General features: G+C 42.4%; 2 protein-coding genes across 2 annotated transcripts in view; one reads left to right on the top strand and one right to left on the bottom strand.

Annotated features, from left to right (window-relative positions):
- Positions 1-1,097: 1,097 nt before the first annotated feature.
- ldlrad2 (low density lipoprotein receptor class A domain containing 2) lies at positions 1,098-8,668 on the top strand (the record flags this gene model as incomplete). The annotated part of the gene is made up of 5 exons (XM_080548325.1): positions 1,098-1,194; positions 6,023-6,499; positions 6,959-7,117; positions 7,234-7,374; positions 8,400-8,668. 5 exons carry the CDS (start codon positions 1,098-1,100, stop codon positions 8,666-8,668), a joined length of 1,143 nt encoding a protein of 380 aa, XP_080404451.1.
- Positions 8,669-17,710: 9,042 nt separating this feature from the next.
- The window catches only part of LOC308173329 (G0/G1 switch protein 2-like), a 1,764-nt gene continuing 501 nt past the window's right edge, over positions 17,711-18,973 (bottom strand). Inside the window, exon 2 of the mRNA XM_080548336.1 lies at positions 17,711-18,777. Within this exon, the coding sequence (XP_080404462.1) occupies positions 18,415-18,753 (339 nt within the window). The 5' untranslated portion in view covers positions 18,754-18,777 and the 3' untranslated portion in view covers positions 17,711-18,414. The remainder of the gene's footprint in view (positions 18,778-18,973) is intronic.

Raw genomic sequence — 18,973 nt, forward strand, 5'->3', positions numbered from 1 at the left:
ACAATTCAAATTCAAATTCTCATAGTTATGCGTTATATTGTTAGCCCTTTTCTTTAGCAAGTCGTGAGCTTAGAATTATAAGGTTCTATCTCCGTTTAGGGTAGTTCAGAGATATTGAGCGTCAAAGTTTTGACATTCCATTATGTTTTGTGAGATGGAACCTTTGTGTTTGATGAATTACTAACTCAAAAATGTCAACATTTTAAAAATAACACCACACAGGCGTTAATAAACACCTAATGGATCAGATTATGTAAAAAACTCAAGTTTGACAAAAATGGAGATAGGACCTTATAATTCTAACGTCACGAAGTGCAATGGAAACTGTTGTAGGCCACTTATTAAGTTCACTTCGAATGAGACAGATGGTGAGGTCCTGCATCCGGTCCTAACCCTAACCCTCTGAATAGGCGGTTTGAGGGGCCGCCCGCTCCCCCTTTGCCCGGAACCATCACACATTGGGGGCCGTTGCCATGGACATCCTAGGACACGTAGATAGATCCGACAAAGAGGGACTTCAACAGAACAAAAGCCAGTATGATGAAGAGTCATCCTCCAAAAGGCATCAGAGCCATTAAAAGGGGATCTTCTTTGCGCGCCTTCATAGAGATCCTGCTTCTCCTGTCAACGCGCACCACAGCCACTGAATGTCCACGCTGGACCTAAATGTTGCGAGATGAGAACTTGTCTCACGCGTGGAGCAGAGGGCTTTACATCAACACCGACACAGATGCAACACATGGTGACGTTAGAATTATAAGGTTCTATCTCCATTTTTGTCAAAATTGAGTTTTTTACATAATCTGATCCATTAGGTGTTTATTAATGCCTGTGTGGTGTTATTTTTTCAAATGTTGACATTTTTGAGTTAGTAATTCATAAAATACAAAGGTTCCATCTCACAAAACTTAATGGAATGGAAAAACTTTGACGCTCAATATCTCTGAACTGCCCTAAACGGAGATAGAACCTTATAATTCTGAGCTCACGACATGTAAGGACTTTTGGTCTGGAGAGACGTTGTCTGGAGTGACATAGGGCAAGTGCGCACCACAGTGGAAGGACGTCCTGGGAGAAGCAGGACCTTGGAGATGGAGATGGCCAACAAGCAGAACCAGCTTCTTCAGCTTTGCCTGTCAAAAATGTTTGTTCTGCTGAGCTTAATGACTCTGGTGACCAATGCAATCGAGACGGGTAAGAAGATGGAATGTCCATTTTTAAGATTGATTCTGTCGCTGATTAATCCGCTTTGCCACTTGTTGCCATTGATCAGCCTGACGCACAACCATGTGCGCGTAATTGATTTGTGACTGCTGCTGTTCTAATAGGCTTTGGGGCTTTTGTTTCACCCCAAAACAGTCCGCCTTTGCTTACTTATTTTTTTGCTTTTTAATATTTCAACATTGTTGTTTATTTTTGAGTTATTTAGGCGTGATCAGCCTATAGTAAAGTAATTAAGAACGAATATAAATCAGATATATATTTACCTCTCATTTGATTATTTTACATATACTAACAATGATTATCATACAGAAATCTGAAATTCAACGGAAGGCTTTGGATAAATGTTGATAAATCAGTTCTAAAAAAACATAAAACTATGAACCTTGCAAGAAAACAACTTTGTCGTTATTACTGTGTCAATAACAATAAAGTTGTTAATCAAAATAATAAAAAGTCGGGTAATTTCACCAAAAGATAGAGATGTCATTACAAATGTATACTTCAATCTGGGATTGGTACATAGATTTTTGGACTTTTAAATGAGTGATCAATCAATCAAACTTTATTTATATAGCACAAGTCATACATTGAACTACAACATAGATACAACAACTTACAACTCCAAGTGCTGAACATAAAAACAATAAGTAAAAAGATAAGAAATGAGTTCAGACAAAAAGAACATGAAAAAGAATGAACATAACACAAGACAATAAGATAAGAAATAGATAAAATACAACACAATAATAAAAAATAAAAAAGTATAAGAAATAAGAGTAAAAGTGCAAGTTGTGATAAACACTATAGATAAAAGCCAGGCTTAAAGGTTGTGTTTTAAGCTTTCTTTTAAAGATATCCACAATCTCTACCCCTCAAGTCTTCCGGCAAGCTGTTCCGTAGTCTGGGGCCATAGTGGCTAAAAGCCTCTCCATGGGTCTTAGACCGGACCCCTGGAATAACCAAGAGACCAGTAGAGGACCTGAGGGATCTAGTGGTACATATCTTAAAACCATGTCAGACATGTAGTCAGGAGCGAGACCATTTAGTGTTTGGTTTTATTGAGGAATATAACTTTTAAATGCCTCACGAGTTCAATAAAGCTTGTTTTACTCCATTAGTAAACACTGTTGAAAACAAACACTGTTCGGCTTCAAAAGATGGTTAAAACGATCTCATGGATGGTGAGTCCTTTCATCCATAGCTCTGTCTGTACATTAAGAGAGTGATTGCATTTCTCCTGCCCCATCCCTTCATCTGTTTACCAAATAAAGTGAGGGGGGTGACCGCTTTGTAATTAATGATCCACTATAATTGTTTCATGTTTACTTTCATATTTTCAGTCATCAATGATGAGATTATAATTGTAGTTAATTGAGTGTAGGATGAATGATACAGTATGCTATAATCCCTCAAATCTCAAATGAATAAATGTTAGCTTTCAGTGAGTCATTGACATCAGGATAACACATGGGGCCAGATGCCCTTTTCAGAGGCATTTCTCACTACTGTGTGTGTATGTGTGTGTGTGTGTGTGTGTGTGTGTGTGTGTGTGTATCTATCTGTGTGCGTCTGTGTGAGTGTGGGTCTGTGTATGTGTGTGTGCGTGTGTGTGTGTTTGTGCATGGATGTGTGCGTGTGTTTAAAAAAATAAAAATAAAAAAGTCTCAATTACAATGAGAACTAACCAGACGTGTTTAATTTTTACCTGTAAATGTCTTCATTGGGGAGACACTGTTCTGCTGTTGTCCACGTTTTGGACAGTGTTGTCCTTGTGGCATCATGTTTGCTTAGGGAGTGTTGAGGGACGGGTGGTTTCCCACCAATAGGGGCTCCCCTCTCGGAACATTCCGGGAGGTCAGTGCAGGGGGATCCAGCAGTCACCCTGGGAAACTGAGCTAATAAACTTGGGGCGGTTGTAAATCTTTCTTTATTTGGCCCCCTGCCTGGGTGATGGGGTATGTGGGCCAGATCAGCTGGTTCTCTGACTCACACAATGAATAATGAGTTGGTACTCTTCACTGATGAGCATTATGGCCGTTAGCTAATGTTTTATGCATTTCACTCATCCCACCTACCACCTGATTTATGGTCCTATAACACGGCCATAGCATACGGATTGATGGCAGCTGCTGGACTGAAAAAATCAGGTGTAGTGCTGAGGCACAAATATGTAAATTTCTAGCCTGCAAACTGCGACACTTCAAATGAATGTGCAATAACACTATGTGCAATATGACAACCCTAGTCGTCTATCTGTACAGTATGGTATAGTGCAGGGGTCGGCAATTAGGTTTGGCCTCGGGCCAATTTTTTTTTGAGCCACTAGATGGCGGGCCCGAACGTTTTTTTTTTTTTTTTTTTTTTTTTTTTTTTCTAACACCAGGGGAGCCACCCCTCCTAAATTTCGTTGTTTGGTACCTGTACTGTAGCAATGACAATAAAGACCATTCATTCATTCCATTCATTCATTCATTCATTCATTCATTCATAAGTAATTGATTGTTAAAAAATGTGACACGTTCTAATGCTTTGACTTTTCTTTCGAAAAATGTACACATCGCTAGTCAACTAACACAGCTTGTTTTGTGAGCCTGCTAACAATGTAAAGTAGTGTTGTAGTTAACTAGGTAACAATGTAAAGTAGTGTTCTAGTTAACTAGATAACAATGTAAAGTAGTGTTGTAGTTAACTAGGTAACAATGTAAAGTAGTGTTGTAGTTAACTAGGTAACAATGTAAAGTAGTGTTCTAGTTAACTAGGTAACAATGTAAAGTAGTGTTCTAGTTAACTAGGTAACAATGTAAAGTAGTGTTGTAGTTAACTAGGTAACAATGTAAAGTAGTGTTGTAGTTAACTAGGTAACAATGTAAAGTAGTGTTGTAGTTAACTAGGTAACAATGTAAAGTAGTGTTGTAGTTAACTAGGTAACAATGTAAAGTAGTGTTGTAGTTAACTAGGTAACAATGTAAAGTAGTGTTGTAGCTAACTAGGTAGCAGTCCAATCCATTACGTTGCAGTATTTTGGCTTGACTAGCAAGTTTGTGTTGTGATTCTCAACAACGTTGAAACGTAGTTTCACCCTTTTCCATAGTTTTGAATAATAAATGTGTGGACTGACGATGTAGCGCAGCCTAGCTTATTCTAATAATTATTTAACATACTTTCATTCTGAATGATTCCCCCCTCCTCCCAGACAAGGTCACATTATTATTGGATTGGTTGTTTGCCTGCCGGGTGAAGTTAGCTAAACATTTAACCTGCTAACTAGCAAGAGAAACATCATGTCACTCTCCAAAGGTGTAAAGAGGAAAGTTGACGGTGAAAACAGGGCATTTAAAGAGGAATGGACAGCGAACTATAATGTTCATCCTACCTGGTTTCATCAACGCAAAGCCGTTGTGAGACTCACATCTTCCGTGCTCACAATGTTCCCTTTCTATACATGCGAGTCGTCCTTTTCCTCAATGAATGTGATAAAGACGCACGAGAGGAATCGATTGATGCAAAAAAAAACTTGAGAACTGCCTGCGGATTAAAGTGACGTCCATATAACCAGATATCAAGCAAATACTGACCGATGGGAGATGCCACTTTTCACATTAAGTGAGTACCAAGCCTGTCGTTATTGTATTTAATAACCTAATTGTATTTTTTATATTTTGAATGAATGGCTCATTGTAATTATTATCCCTAATAGCGTGTTTGCTCTGTCGTTTCAGGAGCATAGGCCTATGCACCACCACCCCTCGCATAAGCGGATTACTTTTCTTTCTTTTCACCGATTTTGTTGTCAATGTTTTTCAGAATATTAAACTGAATTTGCTTTGTTACTGTTCATATGTGTGTTGCAGTCACATATACGTAAACATTACGTTTGAATTATTTACTGAGCTGGTGTTATTTTTTTCAAACCACACACGGCTATTTCAGCACTACACGTTGTCCACCTACTTATGATTCACTATGAGGGGTTCAGCGTCAGTGCGCTTCGGTGCACCCCGCTGCCTGATTGTCTGTCCCTGTGTCATTCACTCTCAACATGGATAAAAGTACAATAAGCATTATTCAGGTGGAGGTAGATTCTCTATTCGGACATTATAGGCGCTATATGTGGGACTGTCGGTCCGATATTGTAAAAAAAAAAAAAGAAAAAAAAAAAAAAAAGTGGATTCTCAAAATATTCTGCTGGGCCAAATATTATTGGTGATGGGCCAGCAATGGCCCGCGGGCCGCCTATTGCCGACCCCTGGTATAGTGGATAGTGTACATAGCCTTTATTTATGTAAACTAGCTCCTTCCCTTCTTGTGTTTTTTTCTAGTTTTTAGTTTTTTTTTCTTTCCTAGCACCAGGGGAGCCACCCCTCCTAAATTTCGTTGTTTGGTACCTGTACTATAGCAATGACAATAAAGACCATTCATTCATTCATTCATACGCCTTCATCCAAAGGGATAGTCTTGCTTTTGTTTTGGAGCAACTCACTTCATCCACCACCAGTAATGTGTAGCACCTACAGTTGTGTTTCTGGTTGCCCTGTTTAGTATTATTAGGGTTAGGGTTAGGGCTCAATAACTCAGTGGGAGAGGAGCACAAGCACAAGTCTTATCAGGCTTTACGCAGGTTCCCAGAGGTCGAGGGCCTTCTCACTTCCAAGCACCTCATGAGCTCCCAAAAACAACAGCACCCCCAAAATCAATGTTGGTCTAGCCCACAGGTTACCGCAGAGAGTCGGCGTGTGCGTATTTGTGTTTGTTATTGGAGCCTCTGTTTGAGGATGACGTCTGTTTGTCTTCCTGTCAGTGAACGTAGTGGACTTCTGCGGCCAGACCATCCGAGGGGACGGCATGATCGTCAACTCCCACCAGGAGTCCAGGAAGTACTACTTTGTCACCATGGGGACGGATTGCCACCTGACCATGCAAGCCGCCTCCCCCAAGGACAAGGTGCAGTTCCACTTCCGCTTCTTCCTGGTCTACAGCCTGCTACGCCTGGCGCCCCTCAGCCCCGCCCCCCTCTTCCCAGAGTCCCCCCGTGGCTCCGCCCCCCGACAGGAGCCCACGCCGGGGGAGGAGCCAGGGGACCCGTGTCACGCCGGCTCCTATATCCAATTCTATGACGGGCGGGATAAGAGCTCGCCTCCTATTGGCCCGCCGCTGTGTGGGAAGAATGCGCCCCGGCCGGTGCTTTCCACGGGGAACTACCTGACCCTGCGCCTGGTCACCCGCGGCACCCAGCCCAGAGTGGACTTTGTCGGGGACTTCACGTCTTTCAGACTGGGTGAGAGAGAGAGATGGATGTCCATATAACCCTAACCCTACCGTCATCGTTAACTGTAATGTACTCATTAATACTACAGTGGTGACCAACTCAGGCCATGCAGGTTTTTGTTCAAGCCTGCCACTTACACATCTGATTCAGTTTACCAGATGATCATGGTATGCAAATTATCTCATGATTAGTTTGAATCAGTTATGTTTGAGTTTGGCTGGAATAAATCTGCACACATTGCGACCAGCACCAGGATAGGACCTCAGACCAGCACCAGGCCTCCTCATGTTTTGAAAACATTAACATATCATAAAGAATTCAAAGGAGTTACATAAGCTACTGGTATGCATAGAGTCGTTTAGAATTGAGGTTGGGATTGCTATCGATGTTGATTTGTGATTGTAAACTATTATCAATATCATCAGAGTATGATCAAAAGTTCAAACCTTTCCTTTTTACCTACTGCAGGTTTTAACCAATCAGAGTGCAGCGGGGAGCCCTACTTCTCCTGCAGGAACGGGAAGTGCATCCCCATGAGCCTGGTGTGTGACGACAAGGCCATCGATAACTGTGGGGACGGGAGCGACCTGGAGGATCACCTGCCCTCAGGGTGCAAAGGTCATATAGGTGAGAAGGGCGGTTGTATGGGTGGGAGAAGATAACAATCTTCAGGATATTGTGACATTTATGTGCATCTGTGTCCAGATATTTAGTCTAGAACTCAACCCCTGTTCTCTCCTCAGAAGGCCTGCTGTCCCCAGCTCAAGTCCAGCCCCCGATAGTAACCCCGCCCCCACCTGTCTTAAACCCGCCCACTGTGCCAATGTCTACCCAGTGGAACTGTGGCATGCCAGACAGCGAACCCAATCGCGACTCAGTGACAGGTGAGTGACAGGCGATATGGCTCAGAGCGAACTCTACACGCTTTGTTTACATAACAACGGCTGACACACATCCGCTATTCTACCTCTGACATGCTGAGCAAGCAAAACTGTACCTTGTTGGAGTACCGGTAGTAGTGTTAGTATCTGCAAACAGTGTGCAAGCGCAGATGAACTGGAGGCCCATTCAAATGCAAAGCATGTCTATGACAGGGGCATAAAACTTATTAGGCTCATGGTTGTTAATTTCATCTAAGCGCTTGTTGTAAACCAATAAACTGTGATGGATTCCCTGTGGTGAATGTGGCCTTTTGTACAAGCCTGTCGTTATTGTTGCTGTTCCAGCGACAGAGGTGCAAATAGATACTCTCTGTGGCTGGCTGTTAGCCTCAGATTGCTTTTTTGTCTGTGCCAATTCTACCGATACCCAGACAACAACAATCCTGCTATTCAATGCAAGTCAACTGGGAGATGGGGACCAAATTGGCTGGCTGAGGAAATTGCCAGTAATTTGTTTGCAGGAATCACTTTCAATGGTCTAGGCTAATTCTGCTTACATTAATGGATTGAGTGTTAAATACTAGAATAGATGGAGAGGTTAAGGATTACCTGGTTACTCTGGTGTGTTGACAAAGTATTGTGTTGTTTTTATTGTTAAATCGACAGACAGTCAGACAGACAGGTGTGCAAACAGACAGACAAGCAGACAGACAGATCGCCTCCTTCTATACAATAGGGAGATACATTCTGTAAATAGAGTAACATGTTTTAACCTCAACTACACATAGACTCACACGTTTCTACAGTCCTCTTCCTCCTCCTGCCATTTCCTGTTCCCCCAGACAGACAGACAGACAGACAGACAGACAGTACATAGATGTACACAGTAGAACAGATCAGTACATAGACGACCGTAGAACAGATACAGGAGATACATCATCAATATCATCTGTGTCATTATTTCAATCCATTTCTAACGGGCCCTTTTCTTCCACCCCCACCCCCGACCCCCCACCCCCCACCCCTAGACTCCCCTCCCAACGTGTCCCTGCTGGCGCTCTACATCACCCTGGGCGTGGTGGCGGGCCTGGTGTTGCTGTGCTGGTGCTGCTGGTCGCCCGGCTGGTTCCTCTGGAGGGTCAGCGTGTGCCGCTTCCTGCCCTGCTGCAACTCCGCCTGCGCCTCCTGCCAGCTCTGCGCCCGCAGCTGCGCTCACAACAAGGAGCACCGCCCGTCCAAGGTCACCCCTCAGCCCGCCACCACCACCACGGCTAACGCTACCACCGTGGCCGTGTAGCGTAGCGTGGTTCTACCTCAGCCGACAGTGAGGTGGCGATGAACCTTCTCACCATTCTCACTGTCTCATCGGACACCTGACCCCTGCGGAGGACGTGGCTAGGATAAGATAAAGAAAAAAAACAATGGGACAATGATCTGGTTGATGATTGGACGATTTCTCTAGAATGGAAGCCAAAGTGAATACTGTAACTGTAGGAGGCTGAATGGAACTCCGAAATTTGGTGTCTCTGCAATGCAGGGGACCTTTGTCCCAGGCATCCTACTTTAACTCATTTCTGAGAGATGGAATTAAGATGATGACACCATTGTCGTGATGCACTATAATGCATTTACCATCCTTATAGTGGACTAAAATGTTCCTCCCTATGTTCTGACAGTTCTTAAAACAGGGAGTGTTTTTCACTTTGGGATGTTTGATGTAAACATGACCTTTTCATTCTACTGTACCTTCTTTGGACTGATTATTATATTTTGTGTTTGAAAGATTTTGTATTAGGGGGGACTAACTTCCTGTCTGGAATGGATGTATTGCAACAAAACAAAGTTTCAATGATGTGAGGATGAGTGGGTATAAATAATGAACAAAATGTAACTCCTGGCACAGGTCCCGTCAACTCCCTTCCACTGAAATGTTATTTCATTGCCCACGAATTGCTTCTCTTCCTTTCACTTTAGATATATATTTTCTGTAATGAGCTAGGGCAACCACACACATACATATGTCCGCCATGCAAATGTGTGGTCCGGCCTAGATCGAATGGGTACATAACCTTTCTTCCCTCCATGTCTGTTTTGTAACTAGATGACAAAGTCCCCTACCGCTGTAAAACTAAACCTTTATTTTAAGTTATTTTTTTCTGAGTGGGGCAGTCCCACTCATATTTTAAATTTTATTGGACAGATACAGTGAACAGACAGGAAAGTAAAGAGGAGAAGGGAGAGAGGGCATGTGAGTAGGGCATGGGCCGGATTCTAACCCATGCCGACATGGGCATATGTGTAGATGTATAGACCGCGGTCTATGTATAGACTGCGGTGCTAGACCACTGGACCACCCCAGGCCATGGTGCTAGCAGTTAGACCACTGGACCCAGGCCATGGTGCTAGCAGTTAGACCACTGGACCACCCCAGGCCATGGTGCTAGACCACTGGACCACCCCCTTAAGGCATCGTAATAGTGACACACGCTTGAAAAAATGCTATGTTTCTGCTCTCTGGGTTGCTAGGCTGAATAGATAAGCATGCTCACTCTCTTTCTGTCTCTCTGACACACACAAACACACGCACACACGCACGCAGACTCACACACACACACACACACACACACACACACACACACACACACACACACACACACAGATATGCCTGACATTTACTACAGGAGGTGAAGGACTGAGCAGGATGTACTAAGTGGATTTGGATAGTTTCACACACCAGGGTGTTCTTCAGTTAGCACAAGAACGGCTTGCTGCCTAAGATGTGCTACCTAAACATTTTCTAGAATATCATATTTTGTTATGTTATGTGCCTAATGAGCAAAATATGGGTTTCTCCTAAAGTGTCAAACATACTGTTCTACCAAAAAAATCATCACATTACAGAACATTCTATAAAAAGATAAACGGTGGTGGCTGTTCGTCAGGTGTACCCTTCCTAAATCTTTTCAACTTGTATATAGTTCATTTGTATTCAGAACATATGTGGCTACTGTGGTTTTTACCACAGTTCTATTCTTGCATATTACATGTAGAGGAGGAAAGTGTGTTTATTCTTAAGTAATTAAAATGTAAATACTGTATTTTGTCATGGTTTTGACAGACAACTTATGTATTGCTTGTGTAATCACCATGTAGACTGTAAACAGGACCGTAACACTTTATTCATATCAATTCATACAAAAAACAGAACACCAAATTCTTATGAAAAGCTATAAATGTGGCTTGCGTGGCTGTTAGGTAATATTGGGTGTTAACTTTGACTGGTTACGGTTAGGTACATGACTGGTTAGGGTTAGGTACATGACTGGTTAGGGTTAGGTACATGACTGGTTAGGGTTAGGTACATGACTGGTTAGGGTTAGCTACATGACTGGTTAGGGTTAGGTACATGACTGGTTAGGGTTAGGTACATGACTGGTTAGGGTTAGCTACATGACTGGTTAGGGTTAGGTACATGACTGGTTAGGGTTAGGTACATGACTGGTTAGGGTTAGCTACATGACTGGTTAAGGTTAGGTACATGACTGGTTAGGGTTAGGTACATGACTGGTTAGGGTTAGGTACATGACTGGTTAGGGTTAGCTACATGACTGGTTAAGGTTAGGTACATGACTGGTTAGGGTTAGGTACATGACTGGTTAGGGTTAGCTACATGACTGGTTAGGGTTAGCTACATGACTGGTTAGGGTTAGGTACATGACTGGTTAGGGTTAGCTACATGACTGGTTAAGGTTAGGTACATGACTGGTTAGGGTTAGGTACATGACTGGTTAAGGTTAGGTACATGACTGGTTAGGGTTAGGTACATGAATTACCACTTGCGTGGCAGTTGTTGTTGCGGCTAGTTGTCAGGTTAAGGCATTAGCAAATAAGCAGAAGCAACAATAATTAGCACAAACAAACAAACAAAATGTGTCCCAACCCAGCTGAGATCGCAAGTCAGGGTGCGAATTGCATTCTGCTCCTGTCACATTCGTAACTTTTCATACGACCTGGATCGTACATTTTATTCTGAATTTGGTGTGAATATGTGAGTGTATTTTGGACAGAATGAAACTAGAACATTGAGGATCCAACCAACATTACCAACGTGCCACAGTAGTTGACGATTTAGCATTAATGTACAATTTATTTTTTTAAATCTTCCGATACTTTGGCCCAATCCCATTTCACCCCTTGGCCCTCGGTTTTAGCCCTACCCCTCCTTCACATGCAGGGTAGGGGTGTCCCAATTCTTGTTTTTATGTAGGGGTAGGGCCAAGTGGTAGGGCTACATAGGGGAGCGTACCTATGTTCCCCGGGTCCTATGTTCCCAGCTCCCGAAAAAGGATCCTATGTTCCCCGGGGTCCTATGTTCCCCGCTCCCGAAAAAGGGTCCTATATTTCTCCGTCACGAAAAAGGCTTCTAGATCCCTGTTTCCATTTAGAGTTAGGGTTAGCGTTAGGGTTAAGGTTAGGGTTAGGGTTAAACTGAGGAAACCTAGGGCTGTGGGAATATGTAATTATTTTCTTCATTAATAAAGATTTAAAAAATTATGATAACCATCATATTATCTTAGTTTAATGTCATTTCAATGTATTATAGACCTTTTCTTTATAACAAGCATAACAAAATAATCAATATTATGCCTGTGTCTATCAGCTAATAGCTGTGTGTCTAATGTTAGCTATCTAATGTTACATGTTTAAAGGCTGATTTGTGCATGACAGTCCCTCATTTTGACACATTTCCATGTCGCATTTCCCCCCTTTGATGGCATATGACGCTGAAATGTAATTTAAGTTCAGCCACGAAGTTGTTGCACTGTTGTCCTATATCAGTGCAGACTGGCAGGGTATGAGCACGGGTTGCTAGCCTACAGAACACCGTTATTCTGTCATGGCCGATGACTTGATGACTTAAACTGAACTGAAAACCCAAGTTGTGAATAGAGACATCAATGCTTTTCTATGATACTACTGATAACGTATCAGGGTCTTGAAAGGTTATCCCATTTCATAAGGGAATATGTTCAACCACTACCCCTTGTGACTCTCTTCCAAGGTGCAACAAGCCATGGCTCCGAAACAAGGGAAATGGGATTGGGCCTTTATCATAAGACAACAAAGATTTATTAGTTGTCTTCTTGTCATTCTCTCTCTCTCTCTCTCTCTCTCTCTCCCCCTCTCTCTCAATAAAAGGGTGATGGAGAATCCATCTGAGTCAGGGGTCTAATTGCTAGATGGTTGCTCACCCCCTCTGTGGGAGCCTTGTTGACAGTAAGACGAGCTTGGCAGGGACTCAGAAGCCTCAAACTGTGTCTGTTGCCTCTGTAACCACTAGCAACCTTTTACAGCAAAGCCCCTCTCCCTCTACAAAGAGAACTATATGCTCTTTAGATGCCCCTTTCACCCGACCCTCATATACCTCACTTTGTGTGTTTTATTTTCATAGTATAAGCTAAAACATGACTTCATAGTTATAGTGGTCATCTATCACAATCCATTTGCATCATAAAGATATGCCAGAGGAACTTTGTAATTTAGGTAAGAGCATCACACATTTCTTTCACTGTAAATTAAAGGGATAGTTCACCAAAATCACATATAGTGCCCTGTGTAAGTAATGGGCTATACACTCACTGTTTTAAATCAAACAATTACTATTCGGTTAAAGTTATAGATATTATCAGCTTTAATTTGATGGTACATATTGGTTTCACCACTTTTTATGCACAGTCCCCCTAAAGTGACCCAAAAGTGATTGACAGGTGTCTCTGTTGTTCATTAAATCTATTCTGTCACATCGTGTACAGTCATAAGAGAGCTCTCAGTGTCTAGCATTAATTCAAGCCATGCACCATTGAAGCCATTATGAGGCTGAAATATCTGAAAAAAATCTATTTGAAACAACCTTAAACCTACCAAATCAACAGCTTGGAACATCATTAAAAGGAAAGAAAGTTCCAGTGATCTCTGAAATCGCAAATGTAAAAAGCCTGGTATGCCAAGGAAGACCCCGAAAACAACTGTCCCACAGACCAGGAACACTCTCCAGGAGGGAGGCGTGAATGTGTCAGAGGAGACCATCCACAGAAGACTTCATCAACACTGCAAGGTGTGAACCACTAGTTAGCCACAAATACAGGATGAACAGGTAACCGTTTGCTAAAAAGTAACTAAAAGGGGGCGCTTAGGTGGTGTAGTGGATTAAGCGCTGACCATGTACCACAGGGATCGCTTAGGTGGTGTAGTGGATTAAGCGCTGACCATGTACCACAGGGATCCTGGTTCGATTCCAGCTGCGGACATATCCTGCATGTCATCCCTTCTCTCTCTCTCACCCATCCTTCCTGTCATAATCTCTACTGTGTCTGTCATTAAAAGGAAAAATATGAGTGGGACTGCCCCACTCGGGGAAAAAAAGTACCTAAAAGATTTCTGGAAAAAGGTCTAGTGGACAGATGAGAGATGAACATGTACCAAAGTGATGATGATAATAACAATAATAATACATTTATTTTGTATAGTGCTTTTCTCAGTACTCACAGACATCACATTTCATGGAGAGAACAAGAATATAAAAGCACAGTCTGTAAAAACAGTGATACAAAAATAGTTACAGATTAAAATCAAATTTAATGATGGATTGTTTCAAGAAGGATTCTTTGATATGGTGATGGTGAGAGTAAAGTATGGAGAAAAAAAGGAACTGCCCAATATCCACAGCATCTTCACCTGTGAAATATGGTGTAGTTAGTGTTATGGCTTGGGCATGTACGGCTTCCACTGGAATTGGCTCATTTGTCTTAATTGTTGATGTACTGTCGGAAGAATTCAGAAGTGTACAGGAACATTTTGTCAGCCAAAGTACAAGCAAATGCCTCCAAACTCATTGGACGATGCTTCATCATACAGCTATACAGTCGGACAATGGGTACGGTGAAAACTATGGACTATGCATAAAATGTGTTTTTTTGTGTGTAATTTGTAGTGTATAGGGTTAGAAGAATTATGCTAACCAAAATCAGCATTTTCTAACGAAAAACCAAAAAGTCAATGTACCATAAATTAGCATGTTTGAAATGTCAGGCCTTGAGTATTTTAAGAGACTTGGTGTGACATTTAAATGTGCTTATTATGCGGACTTCCATTGTTTTTTGGTTAGAAAAAGCTAAAGATAGCAGATTTGGCAGTGGCTGCATCACCAAACACATAGAGTGGAGTGTACTTTCTCTCTGTGCGTAGACTGCAGGGTAAGGAAACAATTGAATAATTTGAGTGAATTAAGATAACCCCATTCTCACCTCGCTCTGCGGGCCTGGGGTGGAGACGTGCCACACTTCCAACCAGGCAGCTCAAAACAGAACAGCCAATAAAGTTCACTGATCCCCCATGTGGGCCGTGTTCCTACAACCAAATTATAATTCCAGGAAAAATAAAACTACTTCAGCAATGTCCATTTTCAACAATGTAGCTTGCTAGTTAATCCAAGCTAAATTCATTGGCTTACTGGGACTCATTTGTTCTCTTCAAGAGAAACAAAAAAGGACTGTTGTTGTTGAACTGTTGTTTTCAAAAACATCACTTCTGCTCAAAAGCCAATCATAATGTGACCCTTAGCAACCAGTGCTCCATTCAGACAAAATGGGCGAAGAACAATTTCTCCAGACCTGCAAAGGAGGCATGAGAACAATATGATTTGGGATTAATCTCACAGTGACAATCTCCATCCAGAAGCCTCTGATAGGCAGACATACAAGCTATTATTAGACACGCTTTAGATCCACATAGGAGGAGGAAATGGTCCTCTCTGTAGACTCAGGCCCAGTTTGGGGTTCCGCGCTCCCACTCACTCATGTCTGTTTATCTTTGAGCTAAAGGTGTCACATTGTTGGTCTGGTATCTCGGTCCACCAAGCCGTAGTAAACGTTGCTTATGACTCACTCGCACAGTGTTGTGATCCTATAAAACCGGGTCAAGCCATAATGGTCAACCGTTTTACAGGAAAAAGGTAAACATGCGATTAAACACAATGATATTGGCTATATCTCTATGCAGCAGCCAGGAAGAAAATAATTGACATCCTGTCCATCCTAAAGGCTGACCTGGTTGCCATGTTGTTTCTTCTCCCAACATGATAACAAAGAGTTGGCTAAAGCAAACTGATCTGGCAACCAGACTATCCTGAGATTTATACTGTATTGCCCATAGGGGGATGTTCTCTTTCATAAACATATCTGAGCCAGCACAGTATGGTTCAGGTTGGCAATACTGTAGTGTGTAAACATTAGGGACTGCGTAAAACAAGACGAACTGAAGCGAAAAAACCCAACCTTTTCTGTTTTCTACTTTAACCTGTCTATTGTATGTGGCTTTGGTAGTAGTCATAATAGATCAATTCTAGCACAACAATTTACAAAAAAGTGTAAAAACGATAACATAATTTCATGGATCAGTCTTTTTATCTTTTTATGTTTGAATTGTTATGTCCCGATTCACCCTGAAGATTGAGTGGGGTAGTGGTGGCCTATAGTGGGTAGTGAGTTCCACCTGGGAACACCACCACTAGTGTGTCCTTGAGTGAGGCACACACAGTCCCTGTAATCTCTAAATTGTAAATCGCTTTGGATAAAAGTGTTTGCTACATGGTTCAAATGTCATGTAAATGTATGCTTTGACTGGTACATGAAAGCACACCTCCAAAAAACAAGTCTCATTCTCAGTTATATTTTTGGAAAATGAGGACAAAAAACATGGTGAAATCAGCCAGTGCAGCCCCATTGAGTTGTTAAATCCTAACCCTTATTTTTTATGCTGCATAGTCAACATAACAGAACCACAAGGCCCTCCTTAAAGCGACTATGCAACCCCACAGATGGTTTGTTGAAAAAAAAACTAAATGTAATCAAAGGTTTGAAGACACATAAAGCGCTTTGAGTTGCATTTATGTACGAAAGGCGCTATATAAATAAAGCTTTACTTACTTACTTACTTACTTACAATGACTACTTTTACATGCACACCATATTCCGATTAAGGTCAGTATTCGGGTTATTGTAATATTCCGAATAAGGTGTTTATAAGTGCGGCAACTGGAATATTCCGTTTACATGTTAATTGGCAAAAGAATCTCTGGCCACATGGAACCGCGTATTCAGGTACACTGGCCATGCGCGTACTAGTAGACACAGAAAATGGTTCAAATATAATTGAGACAGTACCATAAAATAATAGAAATTCATTCATTTTCATTCATTCGGTTGGGTAGTATTGTCAACTCCCGTTCAATCTCCTCTCCACTTACATTAGTGCCTGTTGCTAAGATGTTTCTAAGACGATAAATAATATCACAGCACTAGTCAAGTGTAATGTGGCTTGCTATGGGGTCAACAACAAAAACCAGGATTCCCTGCGAATCGAGCATGCGCAGATGTAACTGAATATTCCGAAAGGGGTCATATTCGGTGTATACATGTCACAATATTCCGATTCAAACAGGCATATGCCAGGGGTCTTAATAGGGATATTCTCCAATCGGAATATGACCTTAATCGGGTTCGGTCCGAGTTTACATGACTCTTTTTTTTTTTTTTTCTGAGTGGGGCAGTCCCACTCATTTTTTTATTGACAGTTACAGTGAAGATTTAGACAGGAAGGATGGGTGAGAGAGAGAGGAGGGATGACATGCAGGATATGTCCCCAGCCGGAATCGAACTGGGGACCCTGCGGTTACATGGTCAGCGCTTAACCCGCTACGCCACCTAAGCGCCCCCAGAGTTTTCACGACTCTTGCCGATTAATACAGGAATATGGTGTTGTGCATGTAAATGCAGTCAGACTTCTACGTCAAGGGTTCTAGACCTTTATGGCATAAGTGGAAGTGTGCTTGCTCTGGAACCTCCGGGTCACTGGTCCAAGCCCCCCATCTCTACAGCTTCCAGCCCTCTACTCCTGGGGAACCAACCTGTCGATCTAGTATGGTGTCTCCCTCTAGTGGCGATTTGTTAGAAGTGCAATACAGTGTGGGTTACCAGATTCATCTTCATAATTAGTTCCGCTCTACCCAAGCCTATTTAAGCTGGTATCTAGGATCTACCAAGGCATAACAGGAAAGTACAAGGAAAGAGGCTACATTGTTAAGGACAGTGTTGGAAGCTACTCTTAAAATGTAGCCTACCAATGATTTTACAAGGAAAGAAGTGGAACTACACAAAGCAAAGCTACCCTTGAGAGAAATATATTTTTTCTAAACGAAAGCTACTTTGAAAAAGTTATTCACTACATCAAAACTACTTCATTCAACACAGATACAAAGATGACCTGTCCATGTGTGACAGAAAACGTCTGAAATTACTTTTTTTATAGTGACAGTAGCTTACTACATCACAAAAACGTTGTTAACTAGAAGAAACACTCATTGAATTTAGTTTAACTACCACCAAACTACTGTAAAACGCAGTTAAAACTGATAGTTTAACTAAATATAGTGGAACTACTCCAACACTGGTTAAGGAAGGGTTAATCAAGTCACTCTTAACCCCTCTCTCACCCAGAACACAGATACTGCAGGAATTATAACTTTGAGGCATTGTGAATAAAAAAACATCACTTTATTAAAATTGCAAACAAATATATTTACAGTATTGGCACGGCTCGTTTTAGTCATAAAACATAAAAAAATGCAACTTCTTTGGCACCGTGGGACCTGAGCTTGTGAGGGCGACTGCACAGCAGTGGCCTTGGACCTCTCCCTATCCGACCATGGCAGAGCGACAGCGGGGACCAACAGCGGGGATGGCGGTCCAAAAGCGGGGTTATAATAAACTCGCCTTCGACGAAGACTGAACCTCCAGCTTGCGTCACCGTGGGCTCCCAAAGCAGGCCAGAGACCGCTGTGTAAACTGCGAGCAGGGCCATTCATTCATTCGTCTTGTGAAGCTTTCTTGGGTGCGGATGCTGCACCATATTTGGCGTGGCAAGGACCTATGAGTTCCTTAATAAATATGAATCAGCGCCTAGCTGTCCGTCACTGACAGGAAAGCATTAAGAGGCGTGCAGCCGATTGGACACGTTCCTTTGCGCCTGTCTCTGCTTCTTGGGTACGGTGACCTCCTTCTCCTTCTCCATCTCCACTCTCTCCGTCCTTCTCTTCTCTGCCCTCTCCAGTGCCCTCTGCTCCCGGGCCACCACCAGCGCCAGCTCGGCGTCCAAGGCCTCATCATCGGAGGAGAAGGTTTGGCACCACACCGTGTCCACCAGGCCAAGCACCGTGCCTAGGATGGCCAACACCGAGCCAAGGAGGTACACCTTCAGCAGGTAACGGCTGGGTTTCTGTCTCAGCATCTCCTTGGCGAAGGGAATGATCTCATACGCAGTCTCCATGTCTTCTGGTTTGATGTTGTTGATCTGCAGAGGGATGTACTGTTAGATACAGGTGTTGCATTTTAGGCAGTAGACTAATATTGCGCAACATTAGCCGTGTAGGCTGTAGACGTAGGCAATGCCATCGCTTCACTGAATGTGTTTCTGTACTTAGCCTATATTTCTCCCTTAATGTAATAGGCTTAGCTACTTCTCAAAGTGTGGCCGTTAGATGGCTAAT

This window comes from Nansenia antarctica (genome assembly GCF_963989245.1).
Source record: "Nansenia antarctica genome assembly, chromosome: 18".
In the NCBI taxonomy this organism is placed as follows: Eukaryota; Metazoa; Chordata; class Actinopteri; order Argentiniformes; family Microstomatidae; genus Nansenia; species Nansenia antarctica.